The 27,509-nt window shown below is 42.6% G+C and overlaps 2 protein-coding genes across 3 annotated transcripts in view; one reads left to right on the forward strand and one right to left on the reverse strand.

Moving 5' to 3' along the window:
- Positions 1 to 2,616: 2,616 nt before the first annotated feature.
- SS18L2 (SS18 like 2) lies at positions 2,617 to 11,391 on the reverse strand. The gene is made up of 3 exons (XM_025883552.2): positions 10,532 to 11,391; positions 10,193 to 10,269; positions 2,617 to 6,421 (listed from the first exon to the last, which is right to left on the reverse strand). The coding sequence occupies exons 1-3, from the start codon at positions 10,598 to 10,600 to the stop codon at positions 6,334 to 6,336; spliced, it is 234 nt and encodes a 77-aa protein (XP_025739337.1). The 5' UTR covers positions 10,601 to 11,391; the 3' UTR covers positions 2,617 to 6,333.
- A 4,949-nt stretch (positions 11,392 to 16,340) lies between these two features.
- Positions 16,341 to 27,509, forward strand: part of SEC22C (SEC22 homolog C, vesicle trafficking protein) — a 30,650-nt gene continuing 19,481 nt past the window's right edge. The window contains exon 1 of one of the 2 annotated variants that reach the window (XM_025883536.2): positions 16,341 to 16,448. The gene's annotated coding sequence lies outside the window, so the exon portion shown is untranslated. Of the gene's footprint in view, positions 16,449 to 16,665; positions 16,799 to 27,509 lie in introns of those variants that run through there. The other variant, XM_025883543.2, reaches the window with a different exon arrangement.

Below are 27,509 nucleotides of genomic sequence, written 5' to 3' on the forward strand. Positions count from 1 at the left end.
TTTTTTTTTTCTTAACATATATTGCATTATTTGTTTCAGAGGTACAGATCTGTGATTCAATGGTATTGCACAATTCACAGCGCTCACCATAGCACATACCCTCCCCAATGTCTATCACCCAGCCACCCCATCCCTCCCACCCCCCACCACTCCAGCAACCCTCAGTTTCTTTCCTGAGATTAAGAATTCCTTATATCAGTGAGGTCATATGATACATGTCTTTCTCTGATTGACCTATTGCACTCAGCATAACACCTTCCAGTTCCATCCGTGTTGTTGCAAATGGCAAGATCTCATTCCTTTTGATGGCTGCGTAATATTCCATTGTGTATATATACCACATCTTCTTTATCCATTCATCTGTCGATGGACATCTTGGCTCTTTCCACAGTTTGGCAGCATGGGGTTTTTATTAGTTTTACCTAAAGACGTCTCTTTTTGGTAATGCCAAACTTTTTTTTTAAAGCCTGAGTTTTCTCAAGACAGCTTTAAAGTCTTTTAAATTGTTTCATATCTGGTCAAGTCGAGATTTTTAAGAACCTCATTTTTTAATTTGTAATAAAAGTTTACAACTTGGGCGCCTGGGTGGCTCAGTCGTTAAGCGTCTGCCTTCGGCTCGGGTCATGATCCCAGGGTCCTGGGATCGAGTCCCGCATCGGGCTCCCTGCTCTGAGGGGAGCCTCCTTCTCCCTCTCCCACTCCCCCTGCTTGTGTTCCTGCTCTCGCTGTCTCTCTCTCTGTCAAATAAATAAAATCTTAAAAAAAAAAAGTTTACAACTTGATTTTTTCAAAAAAGTCAACAAACGGCAAGCACCCATTAATAAAGGTCTTAAATAATTTTAAAAAAAAGTCACCTGAACTGTGGATACTGCACCCACCTTTTGGCCTTTTAGGCAAGTGGCTTTTTTCCCACTACCTTGCTTTAAAGTATGACTACATATTCACAAATGTCTAATCCTTCATTGTCTTCAGTTGGGAGCTTGTATGCCATCAAATTCATATGAAAGACTCACTATAACAAGCACTTCTTGTCAGGCAGGTTCCTTACTCTATATTGATCAACTTGTTCTCTGATTTCAAACTATAAATTCTGCTGAGTCCTTGGCTCTTATGCTTTTTCTAGACACTAGTTTTTGCAAGTAGATTGGGTTTTGGTAAAAATTTTTCATCTGCTGTGGTACTAATGGAAGCTACATTTGCTCAGCCAGTCCATCTGGGTCTACCCACCCAGGGTGTGGTATCTTGGTTGTTTCCCTCAGAAGAAGACTCTGACAATGGTTTGAGTGTAAGTTGCTTATTTGAGAAGTGGCCCTAGGAAACTCCATCTAGAGGGTGGAGAAGTGAACAAGGAAGATAGGCAGTAAAGTGTGTGCTATTAAGCCAGCTACCGTAGTGGTGATTAGAGCTTAACCCTGATGGGGAACTCTGGCAACCAGTACAGAAGAAGAAACATCTTGGAATTGTCCCTATGGAGGGGTGAGGGAGCTGGGATGTTCAATTAGAGTCAGTAGTTGAGAGCTGTTCCCAGCACGGTAATCCCCAGGTTCTTCTGGTCGGCTATGCCTGGGCAAGGCAGACTTCCTGTTTTAGAAAAAAGTCCTCAGGATAGAGATATGGATATGGACTGTTGGGAGTCAGTTGCAACACAGTTAAAGGAGTACAGTTCAGGGAATGAGTGTGGGATACTGAAAGCTTCTGCTGCAACTGGCAATTTTTTGTTTGCAGTCAAAAGAGTGCTCAGGAAGTGAGAAGCATAGACTTTTTCTATGATATATAAGAAGCATTTGATAATTTCCACTTGGAATCCCTGAAGCTTCAATATCTCAGGACAATTTCTCAGCATCCTCGATCCTGCATAGTGCCCTGGTCCATGCCTGGGTGTGGGTCTCTTTTGTCTTGCCAGGCTTATTAGGAGCTCCCTGAAAGCAGGGCCCAGTGACCCTTCTCTATTTTCCTCACTGTAGAGCCCAACACAAGGCCTGGTCAACTGAGAACTCATGTTATAATTGAGTTGATAACCACATAGGTGAACACTGCTCTAAAATGGACTCGAGAGAGAAAAAAACCCGGTTGGAATGAAAGGTCTTTGCATAGCTCTTGTTTCTGCCTGCACTGCTAGGTCCCTTGATGGTCACGTGTCAGGTTCCTTGTTATTCATCTCTCAGCTGCAGTGTTACCTCCTTGGGTCATTCCTTATTCCATAATTTAAAGTAGCCACCCAGACACTCTCCAGCACATGACCCTGTTGTAAGTCTCTTTACAGCCACTCATTACCATGTGAAGCTTTCCTTGATTGTTTATATTTTATTGCCTGTCTCCCCCATAAATACAGGTTATTTATACTGTGTTGTCTTCTTATATAAGAATAACGTTTCCACGAGAGCAGTGACATTGTCTGACTTCCTCACTGCAGTACCTTCAGCGCATACTAGTGGATCAGTAAATAGTTTTTGAATGAATGAGTTTATCACAAACAGAAACGAAAACAACCTCCCTTTGAACCCTAGACTCTTATTTAAAAAATTTAGGAAGGAAAGAAAGGTTCCCAGTGACTGAACAGAACGTCTAGATTCCAGAGGAATCTGTAGGATTTTCATTGGGAAAAGAGGTAACAGATAACTTCTTAAAATTGCTTTTATTAAAATGGAATCAAAACCATATTACGTGTGAGGTAGAGTAACAATAAAATGAAGATATTATGTACCCAGCTTAAGAAATATACTCAGGATCACCTTTAGTAACGGAAGTTTATTACAGAGGTTCAAGAACATATGAGATAGCACTGAACATCCTTTCCTCCCTAGCCATATTGTGACTTGGGGTCCCCAAAAGTCAGACTTGGATGTCAAAAAGCCTCACAAGGAAGTGGAAAAATAGCTTCACATCTTGTGGAATAAACCCGACCTCAAATTATCTGCTCTCTCTGTTTTAGCTGCCATATCCTCACCTCAGGAGAATGTGGTAATGACAGAAGTCAGTCACCACAGTTGCAAATCCTGGGAAGCAGGCTTGGAAACCCCAGAGAAAGGCTCAGGCCCTATGTAGGCTGTTCAGAGATCAGCTTGACCCTGAGAGTTGGAAAAGGGCAGACAGGCTGAGTAGAGGATTAATCTTGAAGTAGGAGGTCCTCTGAGAAGAGAGAGTGGCTAATACATTCTGGCCAGGTTTGGTCTTTACCTTTTTAAATCACCTTTCACAATTATATTGATTTCTGGGTCCTTTAAGAGGGATGGCAGATACTTGTGCTTCAGGTGGTCTCTGAAGCAGACAGGTAGAGGTAAGCTGGGGGGCACATATGATGACAGCTAAGTGGCCTGCCGCAGCTTCTCCAGCGTATCTCCCCAGAAAAGGGCCCTTTGGAGAGTAGGGTAAACTGTGGCTTAAATAGCCCTGGCCATTTCCAGAGGCTTGTGATTTGCCCTGCTTCAGTCCTCTACACATGGACTGAAATACCTTCCAAGAGACAAAGGGTGGGAAACAGCAGGTCACAAACTCCTTCCCCCTGAGGGAGAACTGAACTTTTGTCTTCAAGGCTATTGCCTCTCCTACACGTTCCTACTATAGGCCCTACTGGCTTGCTCAGAGCCCACACACTGGAACCTCTGATGCTCTGTCACAGACCCTCGCCTACCTTGCCAGCAGTGGACAGTTCCTACAAGGTCAGACTCACCTTGTGCTGGCAGAAGCCCCCCTCAGGGGCTGCCATGCAGCTTTTTATTTTCTTCCTCCTCTGACATCTAGGACTTGGCTGCAAAGGCTGCTTGTTAGTCCAGGGGACTGAACTCCCCTGTAGGGAACCCCAACTCTGGCGGACACTTCTGGGGCATTTGTATGCTTTTGAGATCATCCCCCTACCGCCCGGATTGAGTCCTTATTGCCTATAGGAGTAACCTTGGTAACACACACATTTAGTGGCTTTTCCTTCTTCCCTGTCTCACTCTCCTCATGGCCTTATTCCTGCTTCCTGAGATCGTCCCCCAAATAAACTATCTGCACCCAAGGCCTTGTCTCAGGCTTGTTTGAGGCGAGACCTAAATTGAAACATCAGCTGATGCTCTCATCCCAGCTCAGGCCAAGACATATGTAAACAAGTCAAGGTGCCTAGTAAAGGGAGACAGCTGCCATCCAACTCCAGCCGATGGTTGCCATGTGGACCTGCAGGTCCAGCATTGCTAGAAATCCAGGCTATAATGGGAAATCCTCTCTAAATGTTAGGAACTAATTCAAAACAAAAACATTGCATAGTGCCCACCATATCTGCGGACCAGGTCAGGCCCATGAGCAGCCCACTTGGCCTAGTATATGGGCATCAACCCCATGAACAGTGGGGGGAGGAAGAGTCCATTAATGGGCTAGGACCCTAAGGATGGAAAAATGGGTGAGGGAGCAAAGAACAGGCTTCTTCCCAGGCTTGAGAAGGGCCTGAAAAGGCCAGAGCCATCAGATAACACATCAGAGCACACATTAACATACATTACTTCGTGCCCAGCTCTCAACCACAGTATCTCAATCTCACAACCTCAGGTGGCAGATACTACTTTCATTATCCTCATTTTATAGGTGAAACAAGAGCTCTCAAAGACTGCAATTGAGCTAGGATTCAAAATGAGGTCTCTCTTCACTATTTACACATTTAGTCTCTCTGGGTTGCAACCCTTGATTCCTACAAAAGGAGCCAGGCATCGGAGATTCTAATTTTGGGTTCACTTAGGAAAATCTCCTTGCCTCATTTTACATTTAAGTCTCAAAGAAGGAAAGTTCTTTATCGAACAAAGCTAATAAAGGCAGAAGGGATGATAAAATAGGAAATCACCAGTATGCTTTCCCTAATGAAATAATAGATCAAAACTAGGCAGGTCATAATTTAAGCAAAAGGCTATCAGGCACCTGATTAATAAATCAAATCAGGTCATTCCTGATGTGATGCAAAAGCAAGTACCTCTTACCTGCCATGATGTATACTTGCCAAAAATATTAGAATCGGAGTCTGACTGAGCCTCTAGATCTACCAGTTTATAGGAAAAGTGGGCACTAGTGGGACATATTTAATGACACCATAGGGATACAACTAGGTGAATACAGAATATGAGAAATTTTAGGGCAAATGACCTAGTCTTTCGAAACAAATGGCAAAGAAGAAGGGGAACTGCTAAGTATTTTCACAGAGACTTAAGGGACATCAACACAAGGCAGTGTATGAATCTTGTTTGGATCCTGAGTTAGAGAAATCAACAAAAAGACATTCTGTGATAATTGATGGGGCTCAGGACATGCTACTCCAAACTATGGCACGTTGGCTTATTGAATATTTCAAGTGGAAGAAACAGAAATGGCAGATGCTGGAAGGACTTTCTGACCTCCCATGAAGCAGATCATAAGACCCTCAAGTGAGAGGTGCCCTCCCTATACTCAGAAGAAAGGAGCATCCTTATCTCTTAAAATGGAGCAACACTGAGAATTTGAACGAAAAGACCATGTTAAGTTTCCCCAATTTACTACACTTTGTTCATATCCTTCTGTCTCAGTTTTCCACTTTTCGTCTGATCTCATATAAAAATACTCAGGTTTAACTGTTTCTTTGGGTCTTCATTTCTTTATGAAGGCCTCCCATGTCACATAAAACTTTCTTTTGTTAATCTGTCTTTTGGTATAGAGCCCCAGCCAAGAACCTTAAAAAGACAGGAGAAAGAAGGTATTTTAAAAAAGTATTTGAAAAGATATTAGTAGATGATATTAAGTAGTAATTAAGAATTACTATTGATTTTGTTACCAATGATAATGGTGTTGTTACATATATTTTTAAGTTCTTACAGTTTTTCCGGAAAACCAAATAGAACACTTATCTTATGAAAATCTCTATACCTCAATATGAGTGTTCTGTGGAAAGGCAAGCTTTATTTCAAAGCAGCCTGAAAACAATGGTTAGGTCCACCACTACAACTGACAGTGGGGAGCACAGAGTTACACATCCACTCGGCAGCGCCTCAGTTAGGAGTCTCGTCAATTGCTATTGCTTGCCCACCACCTAATCAGTTTCATCTTCATGTTGAAACTGAAGAGGTAGAATTGAAGATGCCCATGATATCTCTGTTATCCAAACATGCCCATTTCAGGAAAGAGAACATCTGGAGTCAACTTAATCTGCTTAATTATTAAAATAAATATTTACACTGAGAATACAGTTCATTAGTAGCTTTCTTCACATTTTCACATTTTTAAAAGAGGCACAAGGGTTCATCCGTGTTTTAAGCAGTTGAGTTGGTAAAGATCCTGTCTTTACTTCATAGGACATGGATTATCCTCAATTACTCCTCACGACAGACAACTGAAAGATTATTCCATTGCTTTTGAAGCACTGGTTGGGTTGGCATCTGCGATGGTAGCCAAATAAATGAGATTTCTGTGTAACACATGCTGGTATCTATGGGTGGAAAAGGCAAAAATCAGAGGCTTTGTTTTGCTGAACATGAACAAAAGACTGGGAAGGAATTTACCCACTCTACTGGAATGGCTCATCTATTGATTGGATGATTCAACATCATCAACCTCCTTGATTAACACCAATGAAAATATATCTAGAATCTATCTGTTCTCACTTATCACTTTCATAGCTACCTCTCTGGGTCAAGCCACTATCCTTGCGTACACTGTTGTATTGGACCAGTCTCCTAACTGGTCTCCCTGCTTTACCTTTGCACTCCTACTCTATTCCCCACATAGCAACCCAAGTGATTATTGTACAGTTTAAGTCAAGACTTGCCATACCTCTGATTAAAACCCTCCAAAGGCTCCTCTCTCATTCTGAGTAAAGCTGAACCCGTCTAGCCCTTCTGGTGGCCTACAAGGCTCTACACGATTGGGGCCGCTAGTTATCTCTCTGACCTCAGCTCCTACCACTTTCCCTTCACTCTCTGAGTTCTGGCTGCAGTGTCCTCTTTGCTGTGACTTGAAGATAACCAGTGTGCTCTAGCCTAGGGGGCTCTTCCACCTGATGCTGTCTCTGCCGTACATATTTATGTAGCTGGCTCCCTCACCTCTGGTGAGGACATCTGAGTAGATGTCTCACCAGAGATACCCTCTGTAAAACAGCACCCCTTCCTGCCAATTAACCTGCTTTATTCTTACTCAAAGCACTTATTAGTATGCGCCTAATTGTATGATTTCCTCCCTCTAGATTCACAAAAGCAGAGCTGGTACCTGATTTGATAAAAAGCAGAGCTGGTTTTGGTACTGATTCCCCAGTAGCTGAAACAGTGTCTGGTACTCAGTAGTAGTTACAAAATATTTGTGGAACAAAGTTAAAGAAGGAACAAGGCACTTCTATGGTATCAGTATGAGCTTACGATAGTAGTGATTCTCAATCAGGGGGTAAAATTCTCTACCTAGGAAGGCAAATCAGACTGGGGGGGCTGGGGAGGCAGGAAGCATGGCCCATGTAATGTAAAAAAGCCCACCCGGAAATTTTGGTAACTTTCTTACCCATAGGTTGAGAATCACTACACCAAAAGGAATGTTTTGCAACTGTTTTCCATATAGAAAAATGAGAGTTTACTATAAACTGCAAAAAAACAAATTACCAGATGCCAGAACCAAATGTAAAGACTTACCCAAAGATGGATATCTCTACTATTTCATTGACCTGTTCAGTGAGGAACTATAGATGATTTTTTTCTGGGAGATGGGAAAAGGATGGTTTTCTTAAAGATGTCTTCAGTAAGAATGAAATAATGTATTTTTCTATAATAAATGGAGGATAATTCCTGGACTACATTTAGAAAAGAGACCGTTTTCAAGATACGTTCATTAGATTACTCCTTTCTGCCCATGGACACCGCCAAGTAAGCATCATTAAAGTCTCCCCTCCCACCGCCGTCATGTCTAAGTCAGAGTCTCCCAAAGAGCCTGAACAGCTGCAGAAGCTCTTCATCGGAGGTTTGAGCTTTGAAACAACCGATGAGAGTCTGAGGAGCCATTTTGAGCAATGGGGAATGCTTACGGACTGCGTGGTAATTAGAGATCCAAACACCAAGCGCTCCAGAGGCTTTGGGTTTGTCACGTATGCCACTGTGGAGGAGGTGGATGCAGCTATGAATGCAAGGCCACACAAGGTGGTTGGAGGAGTTGTGGAACTAAAGAGGGCTGTCTCAAGAGAAGATTCTCAAAGACCTGGTGCCCACTTAACTGTGAAAAAGATTTTTGTTGGTGGCATTAAAGAAGACACTGAAGAACATCATCTAAGAGATTATTTTGAACAGTATGGGAAAATTGAAGTGATCAAGATGACAGACTGAGGCAGTGGCAAAAAGAGAGGTTTTGCTTTTGTAACATTTGATGACCATGACTCTGTAGACAAGATGGTCATTCAAAACTACCATACTGTGAATGGCCACAACTGTGAAGTAAGGAAAGCCCTATCTAAGCAAGAGATGGCTAGTGCTTCATCCAGCCAAAGAGGTCGAAGTGGTTCTGGAAACTTTGGTGGTAGTCGTGAAGGTGGTTTTGGTGGGAATGACAACTTTGGTCATGAAGGGAACTTCAGTGGGCGAGGTCGCTCTGGTGGCAGGCGAGGTCGCTCTGGTGGCAGTCGAGGTGGTGGTGGATAAGGTGGCAGTGGGGATGGCTATAACGGATTTGGTAATGATGGAAGCAACTCTGGAGGTGTCGGAAGCTATAATGATTTTGGCAATTACAACAATCAATCCTCAAATTTTGGACCCATGAAAGGAGGAAATTTTGGAGGCAGAAGCTCTGGCCCCTGTGGTGGTAGAGGCCAATACTTTGCCAAACTACGAAACCAAGGTGGCTATGGTGGTTCCAGCAGCAGCAGTAGCTATGGCAGTGGCAGAAGGTTTTAATTACTGCCAGGAAACAAAGCTTAGCAGAAGAGGAAAGCCAGAGAAGTGATAGGGAAGCTACAGGTTACAACAGATTTGTGAACTCAGCCAAGCACAGTGATGGCAGGGCCTAGCTGCTACAAAGAAGACATGTTTTAGACAATACTCATGTGTATGGGCAAAAAACTGGAGGACTGTATTTGTGACTAATTGTAAAACAGGTTATTTTAGTTTCTGTTCTATGGAAAGTGTAAAGCATTCCAACAAAGGGTTTTAATGTAGATTTTTTTTTTTTTGCACCCATGCTGTTGATTGCTAAATGTAATAGTCTGATCATGATGCCAAATAAATGTGTTTTTTTTTAAATGTGCTGTGTAAAGTTAGTCTACTCTGAAGCCATCTTGGTATACTACCCCAACAGTGTGAAGTTAGAATTATTCAGGGTGATGCCAGGTTCCATTCAAAATTGATCTGCAACCTGCTTGGGCACAGAAGCCATTGTCTCCACAAACCTTGGTGTAGTTGAACCGACAGTTAATGTGTTGTGACCTGGAGTTCACCATTAAAAGGGTCACCCAAGCAAAGTCCTGGCGTTTATTTGGTTATTAATACGATTGTTGGCACATCCTATGCAATATATCTAAATTGAATTATGGTATCAGATAAAATTACAGATGGGATTAAAGCTTGTGTATCATCCATTATCATATGTAATCAATAAATGATTTAATATTCTCTTAAAAAAAGAGACTATTTTCTTTAATTTTGGAATATAGCTAGAGAGCACATTCATTACTGTGCAGAAGTTGCCTTTGGCCTAACTTGTAAGTCTTATTGGTCCCTCCCTGCATGCATTACAGACTGACTGCAAGTTAGAAAATGAAGGGGGCGGGGCGCTCACCTCAGGTCTTGATCTCAGGGTGGTGAATTCAAGACCCGCGTTGGGCTCCATGCTGGGCGTGGAGCCTACTTTAAAAAAAAAAAAGGAACTTAGCAGTCAAATGGTCAGACGCCCCTCAGAAAAAGGATAAACTGGGGATCCATGAGGGGAAAGGGGCCAGAGCTCACATCTCCTGAGACTAGTTTTTCATGTGCTCCTTTCCCCATCCCTGTTGTCATCAGCTGACCTGTCTACGTGAAGGAGGTCTGCAATGAGCATTATTCAAATTTTGAAGAGGGTGCCACGTCTGACTCCAGCCTTCACAATGTGCTGTCTGTGTAGTCCTGGGCAGGTATGCAACCTCTCTGAGAATCATCCGCGATCAGTTATCCAAGACTCCTAGTTCAGGACAGCTGCTGTATCACCATACTGGTTTCACTCTACACTCAGAAGTCGGGGGGGTGGAGCGGGTACTTACTGGACGCACTCATTCGCCCGGCCTTTGTTCTGATACTCCACAATACAGCGGATGAGCTGGTCATTCTCCTCCAAGAGCTGAAAGACCAGAGAAAGGGTCAGTGCAGCGCCTTATCCGGACGGCCGGGAACACTGCCCACCAACTCTCTCCAATGCCGGGCTGTCCTGCCTCGGTGCCTTTGCCAACTTTGTTCCCATCTCACTCCATACCCTTGCAAGTCATGCCCCTACGCACACCACAAGCCTCAGTTGGGATGCCGCTCATTCCAGGAAGCTTCCCGCACCCGCAGCCCTTGGGATCTCAACTAAGGAACGTCTCTCGGCCCGAGTTAGCGCTCACCCGCTGGATCGTCTCCTGATTGACTTCCGCCTTGCCTTTCAGCCAGTCCGGTACGAAGGCCACCGACATCCCGGAAAGCCAGGTTGGGCCCCGGGCTCAGGCCCTGCGGACCCCCGCGCCCCTAGACCGGAGCCAACCAGCAGCTCTGACGTACTACGGCCGCCGCAGGGACCTAAGATAGGTGGGGCTCACGCTCTCGACGTTGATTGGGTCCTCCCGTTGACTGGGAACAGGCGGAACGTCATTTGTGATTGGGCGCGCAAGAGCGGTGCTCAGGGCGCCGGCCTCGGCCCCGCCCCTGGGGGCGGAGCTGTTTGCCCCTCCTCTGCATTTGCGCAGTCTGAAGGCTAGCCTCGGGGGCGGGGCCGCGCGCCGGCTCCTCACCTCTCAGGCAGCGTGTCCTGTCTGACTGTGGGAGTACCTTGCCCAGGGTCACACGGGAATCGTGGCCGGAACCCAGATTCCTGGCTCCAAGTCTACTCCTCCTCCTCTTTCGACATCACTCTGGTGCATCCAGATCTGCGTCTGGAGCGTGAACCCTAGCCTTTGCCTTCAGCCAAGCCAAACCCTGCAGGGCCTAGGAAAACACTGGTGTTTGCGTCACTCTTGGCTGAGGGAGAAATTTTCACATATGCCTATTTTTCCTTTGGGTGGTAATAATGCTTATTAGGCTTACAACCCTAAAAAACACTATTATTTTCTCCATTTTACAGGTGAGAAAACAGGTTGAAGTCACCTGCCTAAGATCTCACAGCTACCAAGGGCAAAGTGGGTATCTGTCCACAGGCAGTATGGCTTTATTTATTTATTTATTTTAGATTTTATTTATTTATTTGACAGAGAGCGAGAACAGGAACACAAGCAGGGGGAGTGGGAGAGGGAGAAGCAGGCTTCCCACGGAGCAGGGAGCCCGACGTGGGGCTCGATCCCAGGACCCTGGGATCATGACCTGAGCCGAAGGCAGCCGCTCCACCACTGAGCCACCCAGGCGCCCCGGCAGTATGGCTTTAGAACCCTCGTTCTTAACTACTACCCCATACTGCCCATGCACCATACTGCGGAGGTGGTTTGGTGCATGATAAAAGAAGGAAGCTGGGCCCACCCACCTGGACCACATATACTGCTGGCAACCCTGAAACTCAGAAGTGGTTGTCTTCTCTCTTGTTCAGCCCATCCATTGTGGACATGGGGACAAGGCTGGTTTTCCCTGCAACGCAGAGTGAGCAGCAGCCGCATCATTTAGGAGGAAGATCTTGGAAGCCTTTACTCAAAAGGGGTCTGGGGCAATTCTGCCTCATAGAGCTTCATTTCCCTGAGCAGGCTCATCTGCTTTTGCTGGGCTCTCCCTCCACAGTCCCCTTATTCAACCCTGAGAGGAGGCAGCTTTCATCCCATTTCACAGAGGTATAAACCCAGTGAGAAAAGTGGGGCAACATACCTTCAGGGCTTCCTGGTTCCCAGCCTGTACTATTAACCACACACTGGGCTCCCTCCCCAGGCAAAGTCCCCAGGGGTTCTGCAGAAAACAGAGTGGGCAGAGAAGGAACCATCAGGAGAAGAGTGCAGACCTTGCTTTGTCCTGTGCAGCTCTATTGTTTAGACAAATGGCGAATGACAATAACAGAGATGGTGTTATGCTGGGACAGGTGCAGGGGACCAACCCGGTCCAGCATAGAGAGAAAGCCCTCCAGGAGAGCAGATGTTTCAGTATAAAGAGGAAGTTACCCAGGTGACAGGTATCCAGAGCCTGGACTCTCCCCTAGGAAAAATCAGAGCCATAGATGGTTTCAGGCAAAAGAGAAATGAAGTCAGAGATGCATTTTAGAGTGTTCCTGGCTATAATATGGTGAAAGGTAGGGCAGCCAGACAAGAAGAAGAAGAAAGGGCGCCTGGGTGGCTCAGTTGGTTAAGCGACTGCCTTTGGCTCAGGTCATGATCCTGGAGTCCTGGGATCGAGTCCCACATCGGGATCCCTGCTCAGCAGGGATCCTAAATGATCCCTCTGACCCTCTTCCCTCTTGTGCTCTTTAATATTTTAAAATCTTTAAAAAAAAATCTTTAAAAAAAAAACAAACAAAAACATGGAGAGGGCTACTTGCTGCAGGTATGCTGGCCAGAAATGGTGAGAGCAGCGAAAAAAGAAATCTGTGCATTTGAAAGACATTAGGAATAGACTTGGCAGGCCTTAATGAATTAATGGGTGGGGGGAGAGGAGTAATTAGGGATGACTTCTGGTGTCCTGGCTTAGGCAACTGAGAGACTGGTGATGCCATTTATGAAGACAGGGAATAGTGAAGGAGAAACTGACTGGAAGTAAGAATGATAAAGTCAGCCGTGGACATGTGCATGCAAGGTGATGTCAAACGGACATGTTGAAGTTTGTGGCTATTTGGGTCTGGAACTCAGGGTCAAGAGCTGGGTTGGTAACCTAAGCTTTGAGAAGCATCTCTTGTGGAAACTGACTGGAACCTCGCAGTGGATAAGGCCTGCCCAAGGAGAGTGAGTTGGTTTCTCTCATGGCTAAGGAAAAGAAAGTACAAAGGAGAATGGGGGGGTGGGGAGACTAGAGATATAAGAGGAAGTCCAGGAGAGGGGGGCAGTCATATAAGAAATAAGAGAAAGCTAGATAGGACAGCAGATACAAAGGCTGTTGAAAGGTCAATCTAGGTAGAGAATAGATCTTTGATGTCCTTAATGAAGGAAATTTCAGTGATGTGTCGAGGCAGCAGTGAGAATTGCCAGGGACAGTGAAATACAGGAAAGGTGAAGCAAACGGAACCTTTAGAGCAGGCCACTTTCCCCAAGAAGTTTGGCTGTAAACGGGGAAAGGGAATGAAGGTGGTAGTTAGAGGGACAGAAGTTGGTGGGAGCTGAAGCCTATCACTTTAATGGTTGCTCTTTCCTCAGTGAAGGAGGCACGTCGGAGAGCGAGGGGAATGTTGAAGAGTGGAAGATCTGGGGAGCATGAGGGAGATTTTTAGGTTGGTGTTAGGGAGAATTGGAGAGAGGCAAACATAGGACTGCTGGACTGTGTTGAGGACCTGGTGGAGGCGGGCAATGTACATACATAGCACTGATCTGTGTGGTTTTGAGATTTTTTTCCAGCAAGACTTATAGCTCAGGAACAGATTTAGAGAAGCCAGAAGGTTGGATTTTTTTTTCCCCCAGAGTTGGAGTGCTGCCAGGCAGGTGTGACAGAAGAATAACCACACAATGGAGGTAAGCATATCGGGAAGAAGGTGATGGAAGTGATAGACCTTGGACTTTCAGCTGATGGGGAAGGAAATAAAGATTGGAGAGAGGTGATACATAGAACAAAGTAAAAGGCCAAGTGGACTGGAGATTTCTGCAGGCCAGAGAACAATGGGCAGACTTCTGAGAACAGCCCAGGGGCAGTCAGAGATCAGGTGTCTGCATTTACAACTTCGGACTTGGAGCTCTTCTGCGGTGATACAGGTCCAGGGTGTGACCTTGGAAGCAGAGGGATGAAGAAGCCTGGAAGAGAAACCCTCTGGAGTCAGAATGGCCAGTGATTAGAGAGGAGGGCTAGTACTTCAGATGCCACATCTCACCATCTCTAGCCCAGTCCACTGTGGTGCCTGAGCCACTCTAGCTGCACCAATCAGAAGGCACCAAGCCCTATTATAAAGCACTCACATTGCAGGTCCTGAGAGCCTGAGGCTCCACATTCAAAAGCTCTGGAATTTTGTGGGTCTGGCGCCAATTTTTCCTTCCCCATCCAAGCCAGAGCCTTGCTTTCATGACTTGTGGTGAGAAGAACCTATCTTCGTTCCCTTGTGAATGCACTTTGAGAAGGGAATCCTAGCCTCTTTCCTGGCCCATACACTGAAGGGGTTTCGATCTCCTTTATCAATCAAATCCCACTGATTTTATCCTTTGTGCCTTTTATGACCTAGCTTCATAATCATTCATCACACAGGCCAACCCTGACTCAGTGTGGGAGGGGACTACACAAGGGTGTGAATACCAGGAGGCAGGGATCCCTGGAGGTCGTTTTGGACTCTGTCATAACTCTCTTCTGTTTTCATTTTGTAATTTTTCTCTGGCTATGTAAAGCTTGCTTCAATTTCCACCCATGTGGTAATGACTTTCAAAAGTCTATGTCCAGCCCAGACCAGTACATGGAATGTACATTCATGTATACATTATATATTCAACTGCCTACATTGACATCCCAACCAGAAATCTCAAAGGTGCCTCTCATTCAGTTTGTCTAAGATGGAACTAGTGATCATTCTTCTTTCCAAAATCAGATCCTCTTCCAGTGTTCTTTATATCTATGAATCCCTCCACTAGCTACCCATTCACTCAAGGCTGAAGAGTGGCATTACACTTGAAGCTACTTTGTCACCCCTTCACATCCAAATCATCACCAAGTCTTGTTGATTTTGCTCCTATGAGTCTCTGAAGACTGCCCAGTTCTCTTCCTCCTCACCATGGCTCCAGTCCAAGCCCAAGCTCTAGCATTATCCTCTTAGGCCCAGATGGCCTCATTGGTTCCCAGCTAGTCCTGTCAGAACTTCCATGAGCCTTCTTCATTTTGATCTTAACTAGAGTAGCCAAAGTGATTTTACAAAATGCAAGTTTGGTCAGTTTTTCACTGTCCTAAACTTTCTACCGTGGCCTACAGGATCCTACATGTCTTAGCTACAGGTCTGAGCTCTTCTCTCCAGTGGCTCTCACCCTATTCCTTACTCTCTAAACTCTGAGTTTTTTTCTTTCATGTCTTTTTTTTTTTTGGTGGTAAAATATATACAACATTTACCATTTTAACCATTTTAATTTTTATTTATTTATTAAAGATTTTATTTTTATTTTTTTAAAGATTTTATTTATTTGAGAGAGAGCATGAATGGGAGGGAGGGGCAGAGGGAGAAGCAGACTCCCAGTTGGGCAGGGAGTCCAACCCTGGGCTCCTTTCCAGGACCCTGGGATCATGACCTGAGCTGAAAGCAGATGCTTAACTGACTGAGCCACCCAGGCGCTCCCATTTTAACCATTTTTAAATGTAACATTTAAAATTTTAAATGTGTGACATTTAAATTTTTACTTCTGTGACATTTAAAATTTTACATTGTTGTGCAGCCATCCCTACCATTTATTTTTCAGAACTTTCTCATCTTCCCCAACTGAAATTCTGTGCCTCTTAAACCCTAGCTTCTCATGTACTACCCTGTTTCTTTTCATCCCTCCAAGGAGACCTACTGCCTTCCTGTTCTTTATACATACTCTACCCTCTGTCCGAAACACTCTTCTTTCCCCCTTTGCCTAGTCAGCTACTAGTCAGCTGGTGTCACATTCTCAAGGAAGCCTCCTCGGACTCCCAAGTTCAGACCATAAGCTCCTGTAACTTCTCTGAAAAACCTTGTTCCTCTCTGAAGAGCACATATCTGTTTGTATTTGAACACATGTGTAATTGTTTAATTGTTTGATGATGGGTGCTCTCACTCTGCCCTTTCTTAACATAGTTTTTAGTTCAGGAGTTCCTCGTTGCGTCCCCAGTGCCTGGCATAGTGTCTGGCACACAGCAGGTGCTCACAATTTGTTGGACGAAAAATAAATAGACGAATTCTGCTTCCCTGCATTGGGCCATCCATCTGTGATAACTGTGAGTGCCTCCATCCCCAGACTGGGGTGTGTCCCTCCGGGGTCGGACTTTAGCACCACATCCAGGGTGGCAGGAGGCTGTGCTCTTTGGTTTGCCTATCTCGGGCTTCCCGCTCAGCGGCGCAGACACGGAACCCACAGCTGGGGCGTGTCGCGCAGTTACGCGGAACCTCCCTGCCTCCGCCCGTCAGTTATGTACTCTACCCCGGCAGGAATCGAGCTAAGACCGAGAAGTCTCCTGGCACTTCCGGACGTGGGAATTACAGGCTTGGACATCAAACCCACGCGGGTGAGGGCCACGAGATGGGAAGAAAGTTGGGAGGCGCGCGCGCCTCTGCCACACCCCCTTGGCATTTGGGTCGCAGCGCTTTAAGAATCCGCTCATTCAGGACTCCTCCGGGACCGGGCGGGGAAAGCGCTCCAGGATTGGTCGGTTCGGGTGCGGGGGTCGCTTAGCAGCAGCGAATGGGAAATTCAAGACTTGCGCATGCGTACCATCGCCTACCTGCGCCTGGGCCGCCAGTGACCTGGGCCGGGTCCGCCCGGTGGGCCGAGGTTGCAGAGGAGGCGGCGGGTGGTACGGCGGCGAGGCGGCGCGACGGGCGGGCGCCGACTCCCGGAGGCCGCCGTCGGGGCGAGGTGAGGGCTCGCGGGCGGAGGCGGGCGCCGCGGCCCGTTAGCCGAAAGCAGGCGGGGTCGGGTGTGGCGCAGGGCGGGCCAGGAGATGAAGGCGGCCCCGGGCCCGCCCCGCCCTCAGGCCCGGCTTAGCCCCTCCCAGCTTCGTGGGGCTTCCCGGAGTCATCTGTCCCCCTTTCTTCCCCCCGGCTGCTCTCCAGACTCGCGGAATAACCGAGGCGCGCACCTGCAGGAACCCTAAACTGACAGATGCGCGTCGAGCGCTGCTCCCAGTGGGAAGAGAAGGGGTGTGTCCAAATGAGAGAGGGGGCGTTCATTTCCTTGATTATCCACGAAGCCCCTGTCGAGTACTGTTTAATTTTGGTAGCATACTTTCCTTAGCATGCCGAAATTATACGACTTGGGTTACCCAATACTGGGTGCATTGGACCAGCTTTTCCGAACATCAGGTGTAGGAGGTGATGGACGTTTGTGTCCCTGATAGGCTTACATTTAGACCTCCAGAGCCAGAAGGATAAAAGCACTCCGGGGAAAATTAGGTTTTTAGAAATCAGAGCCACAAAAGAATATTCTCAGTGGCGAAAAGTAATTGGTAAAATTTGTTACATGGTCAGAACAAACAAGCAAAAAAAAGCTCAGACTGATGGGTAAAATAATCTTAATTAAATTTTACAAAGGAGTTCATCCTGATAAAGGTAATTTTAGTAAAATTAAAATGTAAATAATTGGAAATGGATTAATATTAGTAAATAGAATTAAATTGATATCATAGAGTTTGCTCTTGAAAATACATTTTAGACAATACATTTTAGACAATGATTGTTATAGCTCTAAGTGTTAATGTTTACAACACAGAAGACATCTTGGAGTCAGAAAGTTTTATTCTTAGACGGAGCCTCAGAAACCAGCTGCATCCAACAGGTGATTGATGGTCAGAGAGGAAAACTGACTTATTCCAAGTAACACAATGAGTAAGGAGCAGTTGTAACAAGTGTAACCCTAGGCCTCTGTTCCTCTTATTAACAGGTCTCTGACTAGTTGAGTAGTAATGTTCTAGGAGAAATAGAATAGCTGTAATCCCAAAGATGGGATTTAGAGAGGCAGAATAAAGTGAAAAAGTTACATAGGCTTTTGAATATTTTGAGTAAGGGAAGTTTGGGTTTGAATCCTGATCTATCACTTATGTCTTTGGAGCTACAGTTTTCCCACCTGTCCAGTGTAGATTATGTCTTCCTTGTAGATAGTTATAAGCATTAAATAACATTATCAGTTTAAAAGTTCCTATCACAGTGTCTCGCATGTAATATTAGCTGCTATCAAGTTCAGTCCCCTACTCTTCTTAACTCCTATCAAAGAGTTGACCTCTTACCCGCCCCCACCCCGCCCGCCACACAAACACTATCCCCAACCAACATGGAACAAAGGAGCCTGAGTGATCTACAAATTGGGTAACCAGTTCTCAAGTCTTGTGGCTGAAGATTAATTCAGTAAGGGTGACATAACTCAGTATTGTTTTCTGTATTGTATATTGGAGGAGTGGATAATATGCCTTATGGTGAAGACTTTTTTGAATATTTGAGTGCCAAGTGAAACTTGTTTTGCTTGTTTATGTTACTCTTTTGCAAGGCCTGGTCATGGCCTGGTCATTTAATGCTGTTTTTCTCTCATGTTTTCTTTCTCTCTCTCTTTTGGAGGGAGGAGGGGGAGGAGTATATGTGGTAGGGATTGGGGGGAGGAAAAAAACCAGTGGGAACAAGTGGCCTCCAGGTAGGCACAAAGTCTTTGCTGGTAGAATAGGGATAATCTATGACATGAGCAGTTTATAAATAGATGCTGAGAAGAGGATTTAGGAAATGGGGGAGGCAGATTAAGATATAATTTTTATAAAGCCTAATAGTAACTTAGGTGCTATATATTTGATTACTAATTCAGTTTCTACTTTAAAAAAATTCTATTTATATAAATTTTTTTTCTCTCCAAGTAGAAATGTATTGTGGAACAGTGCTCAAAATATAGATCAGAATATGGCAAGATCTGCAAACCCACATTTCTTGTCTCAGTGGGCAAAAATAAGGCAGCTCTTAGGTCATTCATTTTGCTTAACAGTTTTTACTGAGGCCTTCCTCATGTGTGCCAGGCATGGTGTCAGGTTATAAGGCCTACTGGCCTGTAGAAGGAGCTGGGAAGACCTGGAAGACAGACTAGAGTCTCTGTGTGGGTACTCTGAGGGTGCTTTTGTCCTTGTATAATTGATAAGATTTTTTTCTATAATTGTGGCATGATTTTCCAGATTTATACTACTTCTTGTTTTTTAAACTGAATACTAGTTATCTGCAAACAGCTTTTATTTTAATTAAGTCTGAGATTAGAGCACCTTCCAGTTTGGAAATGTCATGGTTATGGAGCTGCTCACCATAAAACATGTTTTTCAACATTCAAGCACAAATCATTGAAACTACAGTTAATTAGGGGTGCCTGGGTGGCTCAGTCATTGGGTGTCTGCCTTCGGCTCAGGTCATGATCCCAGGGTCCTGGGATCGAGCCCCACATCGGGCTCCCTGCTCGGCAGGAAGCCTGCTTCTCCCTCTCCCACTCCCCCTGCTTGTGTTCCCTCTCTCACTATGTCAAATAAATGAATAAAATCTTAAAAAAAAAAAAAAAAAGAAACTACAGTTAATTAGCAGAAAAGATTAGTGGTCTACTTATAGAGATATTTAAAAGTGACACAAACATAAAAAGCAGGTAGGAGCATCATTTAAGTAAGTGTTATAAAGACCTTAAGTTAATACTTTTTTCTTCAAATTTTATTTAAAAGTAATTATATAAGAAGTTGCCAAGATAGTATAGAGAGGTCCCATATACCCTTTACCTAGTTTCCCCCATTGGTTACACTTTACATAATAAGTATAGTACAATGTCAAATCTAGGAAATTAACATCGATATAAAGTATATATAGTTCCATGCCATTTTACCACATGTGTAGGTTCCTATAACCACCATCACAGTCAGGATACAAAATTATTGCATCACCACAAAAATCTTCCTCTTGTTCTCCTTTCTAGTCACACCCATTCCCCTCCTCCCCAGCATCCCCACCTCTTGGCAACCACTAATCATTTCTCCATCTCTAATTTTGTCATTTTGAGAATGTTACATAAAAGGATTCCTATGGTACATGACCTTTTGAGATTGGGTTTTTTTCCTTCAACACAGTGCTTTTGAGATCCATCCCAGTTGTTTTGAGTTTCAGTAGTTCCTTTCTTTTTACTGCTGAGTAGTATTCCATGATATGAATGTACTGTTGTTTTTTTTAACCATTCACTATTTGTAGGATATTTGGTTGTTTCCAGTTCTTGGCTGTTATAAATAAAGCTGTTAAGAACAATTGTACACAAGTTTTCGTGTGGACACAAATTTTCATTTCTGAGATAAATGCCCAGGAGTGTGATTGATAGATCATATGTTAATTGCATGTTTAGTTTTATAAAGACACTGCCGAACTACTTTCTCCCATTTTATAGTCTTACCAGTAATGTATGAGAGAGCCAGCCGGTTCCTTTGCATGCCTTTCCAGCATTTGATATTTTCACTTTAAAAAATTTTAGCTGTTCTCATAGGTATGTGGTATTGTCTCATTGTGATCTTAAGTTACTTTTCCCTTAATTGCTCTTGATGCTGAACATCTTTTCATGTGCTTATTTGCCGTCCATGTATTCTTTTTGGTGAAATGTCTGTTCATGTACTTTGCCCATTTTCTAATTGGATTGTTTTTTTACTGTTGAGTTTTGAGAGTTCTTTATAAATTCCAGTTATGTAGATATCTATATATCAGATATGTGGTTTATAAAATATTTTCTCCCAGTCTCTGGACTGTCCTTTCATCCTTTTCACATGAGGTTTTGCAGATTGAATATTTCTAATTTTGACGAACTCCAATTTACTGATTTTTCTTTTATGGATTATGCTTTTGGTATCATGTCTAAGAACTCTTCTCCAAGTCCTGAAGATTTTCTCTTATATTTTCTTCCATTTTGATAGTCTTACTTTTTAGATTTACATTTATGACACATTTTGAATTGAGTTTTATGTAAGGTGTGAGGTTCAGGTCAGGAATTTTTTTTTCCTATAGATATCCATTGCTTCAGCACCAACTATTGAAAAAACTATACTCCCTCCATTGAATTGCTTTTGCACCATTGTCAAAAATCATTTGGCTGTACTTCTGTAGGTCTATTTCCATGTTTTCTATTCTGTTCTCTTGATCTTTGGGTCTATTCCTCTGCCAATAGCACACAATCTTGACTAGTGTAGCTATATGATAAGTCTTGAAATAGGATAGCATGGTTCCTTCCACTTTATTCTTTTTCAATGTTGTTTTAGCTATTTTAGTTTCTTTGCCTTCCCACATAAATTTTAGAATAGTTTTATCTATCTCTGCAAACTGTCATTCTGATATTTTTATAGGAAGTGCATTAAACCCATGTATCAATTTGGGGCAGAATTAACATCTTTATTATGTTAAGTCATCCAATCCATGATCATGGTATATTTCCTCATTTATTTAAGACTTCTTTAATTTCTTTCAGCAGTGTTTTGTAGTTTTCAGCATAGAAGCCCTGTAGATTTGTACCTAAGTATTTTATTTTAAAAATTATAGCTTCATTGAGATTTTTTTTGGTGTGATTGTAAATGGTATTTTATTTTTAATTTTGGTTTCTATGTGTTCTTGCTAGTTTCTAGAAATAGAGTTGATTTTTGTATGTTGATTTTATGTCTTACAACCTTTTTAAACTCATTAGTTCTAGGAGGTGTTTTGGTAGGCTCCTCAGGATTTTTCATGTAGATTGTTATGTCGTCTGCAAATAGGAGTAGTTTTGTTTCTTCCTTTTGTATCTGTGTGCCTTTATTTCTGTTTCTTGCCTTACTGCACTGGGTAGAATTTTCAGTAATGTGTTTAATAGTAGCTGTGAGCCACACAAAAATAGACTCCAAATGGTTGAAAGACCTAAACATGAGACAGGAGTCCATCAAAATCCTAAAGGAGAACACAGGCAGCAACCTCTTCCACCTCAGCCACAGCAACTTCTTCCTAGAAACATCACCAAAGGCAAGGGAAGCCAGGGCAAAAATGAACTATTGGGATTTCATCAAGATAAAAAGCTTTTGCACAGCAAAAGAAACAGTCCACAAAACCAAAAGACAACCGACAGAATGGGAGAAAATATTTGCAAATGACCTATCAGATAAAGGGCTAGGATCCAAAATCTATAAAGAACTTATCAAACTCAACACCCAAAGAACAAATAATCCAATCAAGAAATGGGCAGAAGACATGAACAGACATTTTTCCAAAGAAGACATCCAAATGACCAACAGACACATGAAAAAGTGCTCAACATCGCTCGGCATCAGGGAAATCCAAATCAAAACCTCAGTGAGATACCACCTCACCACCCGTCAGAACGGCTAAAATTAACAAGTCAGGAAACGACAGATGTTGGCGAGGATGTGGAGAAAGGGGAACCCTCCTACACTGTTGGTGGGAATGCAAGCTGGTGCAGCCACTCTGGAAAACAGTATGGAGTCTCCTCAAACAGTTGAAAATAGAGCTACTGTACGATCCAGCAATTGCACTACTGGGTATTTACCCCAAAGATACAAATGTAGGGATCCGAAGGGGTACGTGCACCCCAATGTTTATAGCAGCAATGTCCACAATAGCCAAACTGTGGAAAGAGCTAAGATGTCCATCGACAGATTACTGGGTAAAGAAGATGTGGTATATATACACAATGGAATATTATGCAGCCATCAAAAGGAATGAGATCTTGCCATTTGCAATGACGTGGATGGAACTGGAGGGTGTTATGCTGAGTGAAATAAGTCAATCAGAGAAAGACATGTATCATATGATCTCACTGATATGAGGAATTCTTAATCTCAGGAAAGAAACTGAGTGTTGCTGGAGTGGTGGGGGGTGGGAGGGATGGGGTGGCTGGGTGATAGACATTGGGGAGGGTATGTGCTGTGGTGAGCACTGTGAATTGTACAAGACTGATGAATCGCAGATCTGTACTTGTGAAACAAATAATGCAATATATGTTAAGGAAAAAAAAAGAAGATAGCAGGAGGGGAAGAATGAAGGGGAGTAAGTCGGAGGGGGAGACAAACCATGAGAGACGATGGACTCTGAAAAACAAACTGAGGGTTCTAGAGGGGAGAGGGGTGGGGGGATGGGTTAGCCTGGTGATGGGTATTAAAGAGGGCACGTTCTGCGTGGAGCACTGGGTGTTATGCACAAACTGAATCATGGAACACTACATCAAAAACTAATGATGTAATGTATGGTGATTAACATAACAATAAATTATTAAAAAAATAGTAGTTGTGAGCACATACATTATCGTTCCTGATTTTAGAGGGAAAGCATTCAGTCTTTATTAAGTATGATGTTAGTTGTGGGCTTTTTGTAGATGTTCTTCACCTAGTTGAGGAAGTTCACCTCTATTCCTGTTTTGCTGAAGGTTTTATCATGAAGGGGTGTTGAATCTTGTCAGATGCCCTTTCTGTATTGATTAATATCATTGTGTGATTTCTTTTTAGCCTGTTAATATAATGGATTATAGTGATTGATTTTACTATATTAAGCCAGCCTTGCATCCTTGGAATAAATCTCACTTGGTTATGGTGTCTAATTCTCTCTATTATATTGCTGAATTCTGGTTGCTAATATTTTGTTAAGGATTTTCACATACAAGTTCATGAGGATTAATGGTCTATAGTTTTCTGGGTTTAACATCAGGGTAATATTAGCTTCATAAAAAGAATTTGGAATTGCTTCCTCTTTTATTTTTTGGAAGAGATTGTGCAGAATTGGTATTCATTCTTTTTTAATTTTTTACATGTTCAATAGAATCCTCCAGTGAAATCATCTGGGCTTGGAGATTTCAGGAGTTTTAAAATTACAAATGAAAATTTCTTAATAGGAAATTTGGTTATAAGATTGTTTAAATTATCTATTTCATATTGGGTGAATTGTGGTAGTTAGTGCTTTTTGAGGAATTGACTATCTCATCTACATTGTCAGATTTATGGATGTAGAGTTGTTTATAGTATTCCCTTATTATTTTTCTAATATTAGCATTTGGTGCTATAAATTTCCCTCTTAGCACGACGTTAGCTATGTCCCACAAATTTTGATATGTTTTCCTTTTTATTTTAGTGTATTTTTAAATTTCCTTTGAGATTTCCTTTTTGACTTGTGGGTTATTTAAAAACGTGTTGTTTAATTTTTAAGTGTTTGGAGGTTTTTAATACCTCTCTATTATTACTTTTTAGACTGATTACATTGTGGTCCCAGATCACACTCTGTATGCATTTTGATGGGTATTAAGGAGGGCACATATTGCATGGAGCACTGGGTATTACACGCAAACAATGAATCATGGACTACTACATCAAAAACTAACGATGTACTGTATGGTGACTAACATAACATAATAAAAAATATATTAAAAAATTAAACAAAAATTTATTGAGGTTTCAGGTGTTATATTCCAAATATTTAAAGTAAATGTCTTCTTAAAGTGTGAAAAAAAATTTATTGAGGTTTGTTTTATGGCCCACATCTATCTTGCTGTATGTTCTGTGGGTTCTTGAAAGGAACTCTATTGTTGGATGGAGCATTCTATAAGTGTTGATTACATACTTTGGTTGATAGTGTTGTTGAGATCTTCTGTATCTTTGCTGGTTTTCTATAGAGTTTTGAGAGAGTAATGTTGAAGTTTTCAACTGTAATTGTGGATTTGTCTATTTCTCCTTTCACTTTATCAGTTTTGCTCCACCTGTTTTACATCTCTGGTGCATATACATTTGGTTTTGTCTTCTTGGTAGATTCTTTTATTGTTATGTAATGTCCTCCATATTTGGAATTTGCTTTGAAGTCTGCTTTATCTGATATTAATATAGCTCATTCTTTTTTTTATTATTTGAGAGAGAGAGAGCGAGAACATGGGCAGGGGCAGGGGTAGAGGGAGAGGGAGAGAGAATCCTTAAGCAGACTCTCTGCTGAGCACAGAGCCCAGTGCAGGCCTTGATCCCAAAACCCTGAGATCCTGGCCTGAGCTGAAATCAAGAGTCAGACGCTTAACTGAACTGAGCCATCCAGGTGCCCCACTCTTTCTTTTGATTAATGTTTGCATGGTATATTTTTTTCTATTCATTTACTTTCAGTCTACCTATATTTTTATATTTGGAGTGAATTTCTTACAGAAAGTAAGTAATTGGGTCATGTCTTTTATCTACTCTGTCCATTTCTGTCTTTAATTGTATATTTAGACCATTTACATTTGATGTAATCATTGCTATAATAGAACTTAAGTATGCTCTTTTATTTTTTGTTTTCTGTTTATTGTTTTTTGATTCTGTGTTCTTTTTTCCTGCATCACTGTGAATAATTCAAATGTCTTTTAGAATTCCATTTTTATTTATGTATAGTGTTTTTGAGTGTATCTCTTTGTATAGCTTTTTCAGTGGTTGCTCTAGTATACAGCTGTGTACATATGCATACTTATATATGCATGTATGTACATCTATGTTTGTGCATATTTATGACTTACAGTCTCCTGGAGTCAGCATTTTACCATTTCAAATGAAGCATAGAAACTTTACCTCCCTTTATATCTCTGTACCCTCCCCATTTATAATTGTCTTAACTATTTCCTCTACATTGAGAGCATCAGAAATGGTATAGTTATTGCTTCAGTCATCAAACATAATATACAAAACTTATGAGGATAGTCTCTTGTATTTTCCCATGTTTTTATTCTTTCTGTGGTGTTTTCTTTTGTCCCAAGATTCCTTCTTTTATTATTTCCTTTCTGTTTGGAGAACTTCCTTTAGCCATTTTCTTAGAGCAGGTGTGCTGGCAACAAATTCTTTTAGTGTTCCTCATCTAAATATGTTTTAATTTTCCTTTCATTCTTGAAGGGTATTTTTGCTGAAAATACAGAATTCTGGCTTGGCAGTTCTTTTAGCACTTGAGAAATATGTTTTCTTTGGGCCTCCATGGTTTCTGTGAGAAATTTGCTGTCATTTGAATTGCTTTTCCCCACTCTGTGTTATTTCTTGCTGCTTTCAAATTTTTTTCTGTCTTTAGTTTTATTAAATTTGACTGTTATATTTGTTGGCGTGGATTTCTTTGGGTTTATCCTTTCTGGGACTTATTCTGCTTTTTGAATCTGTTGGCTTATGTCTTCTGTCAAATTTGGGAAGTTTGCAGACATTTCTTTGAATACTTTTTCAGTCCTGCCCTCTTTCTCCTCTGCTCCAGGGACATGTGTGTTAGATAATTTGTTATAGTCCCACAGTCCCTGAAGCTCTGTATAATATTTTTCTATCTAATTTCTCTCAGATTGTTCAAATTAAATAATTTTTATGTTCTGTCTTCATGTTTACTGATTTGAATCATTCTTCCGGCCCCTCCATTTTGCTGTTGAGCTCATCTGTTGAATTTTTTACTTCAGTTATTGTATTTTTTAAATTCTAAAATTTCCATTTGGTTCTTTATATCTTCTATTTCTTTGCTGCGACTTTTAATTTTTCATTTGTTTCAAGTGTGTTTATAATTGCTCATTGAAGCATTTTTATGATAGTTACTTAAAAGTCTGTCATCTTGGTGTTAGCATCCATTGATGGTCTCTCTTTTTTTTTAAAGATTTTATTTATTTATTTGAGAGAGAGAATGAGAAGAGAGAGAGAACATGAGAGGGGGGAGGGTCCGAGGGAGAAGCAGACTCACTGCTGAGTAGGGAGCCCGATGCAGGACTCGATCCTGGGACTCCAGGATCATGACCTGAGCTGAAGGCAGTTGCTTAACCAACTGAGCCACCCAGGCGTCCTGATGGTCTCTTCTTATTCAAGTTGAGATTTTCCTCGTTTTTAGTATGGCCAGCGAATTTTGATTGAAACCTGGACATTTTGGGCATTATGTTACGAGACTCTGGATCTTATTTAGATCTGTTTTAGTTGGCCTTTGTGTTAGCGGGGGGGGGGGGTGTGTGGCAGTACTATCTCATTACTGCCAAGTGGGAGTAAAAGTTCAGGTTTCCCCACTGGGCCTCTTTTTGGCCCCTTGAAGGCAAGGGGCTGCTCGTTAGTGCTGGGCAGAGATAGGAATTCTCTCTCCTTAATGATACAGTGGGAGAGGTTGGCTCTTTGCTGCCTGTAGCTCCCTGCCTGGTGTTCTCTGACACCCCAGCAGCATGGAGAGTTGGGGGGGGGACACCTCATTACTGCCAGGCAAGAGTAGAAGTCTGGGCTCTTAATTCAGCCTTTGTTGTGGGTATATGATGGCTACAGGTTTTTCTGTGGTATTTGACTAGGGTGGAATGCTTTTGTCTAAAACTTTTCTGTTTTGCTAGGCTGCACGCACCTTTCCTGCTTCTTTGGCTGGAGAAAGAAGACCTTTTTTTCATTGTTGGGGCTTTTTTTCCCTTCTTCTTCCTTTTTTGTCTACATTCATTGGCATTTTTGGGTTGCCAGCTTCTCTAGCACCAAGACCAGGATATATGAGGCAAAAAGAAAACTGAGCAAGCTCACAGCTCTGACATTCTTCAGTTCCCAAAGTCCCTAGCCAGTCTGCCTTTTTCTCTCCACCTTTCAGATGTTTATTTATGTCTCTTTTATATATAATGTCCATGGTTTTTAGTACTA

This window comes from Callorhinus ursinus, unplaced genomic scaffold (assembly GCF_003265705.2).
Source record: "Callorhinus ursinus isolate GAN/ISIS: 27379988/994484 unplaced genomic scaffold, GSC_fseal_2.0 scaffold1, whole genome shotgun sequence".
Lineage (NCBI taxonomy): Eukaryota > Metazoa > Chordata > Mammalia > Carnivora > Otariidae > Callorhinus > Callorhinus ursinus.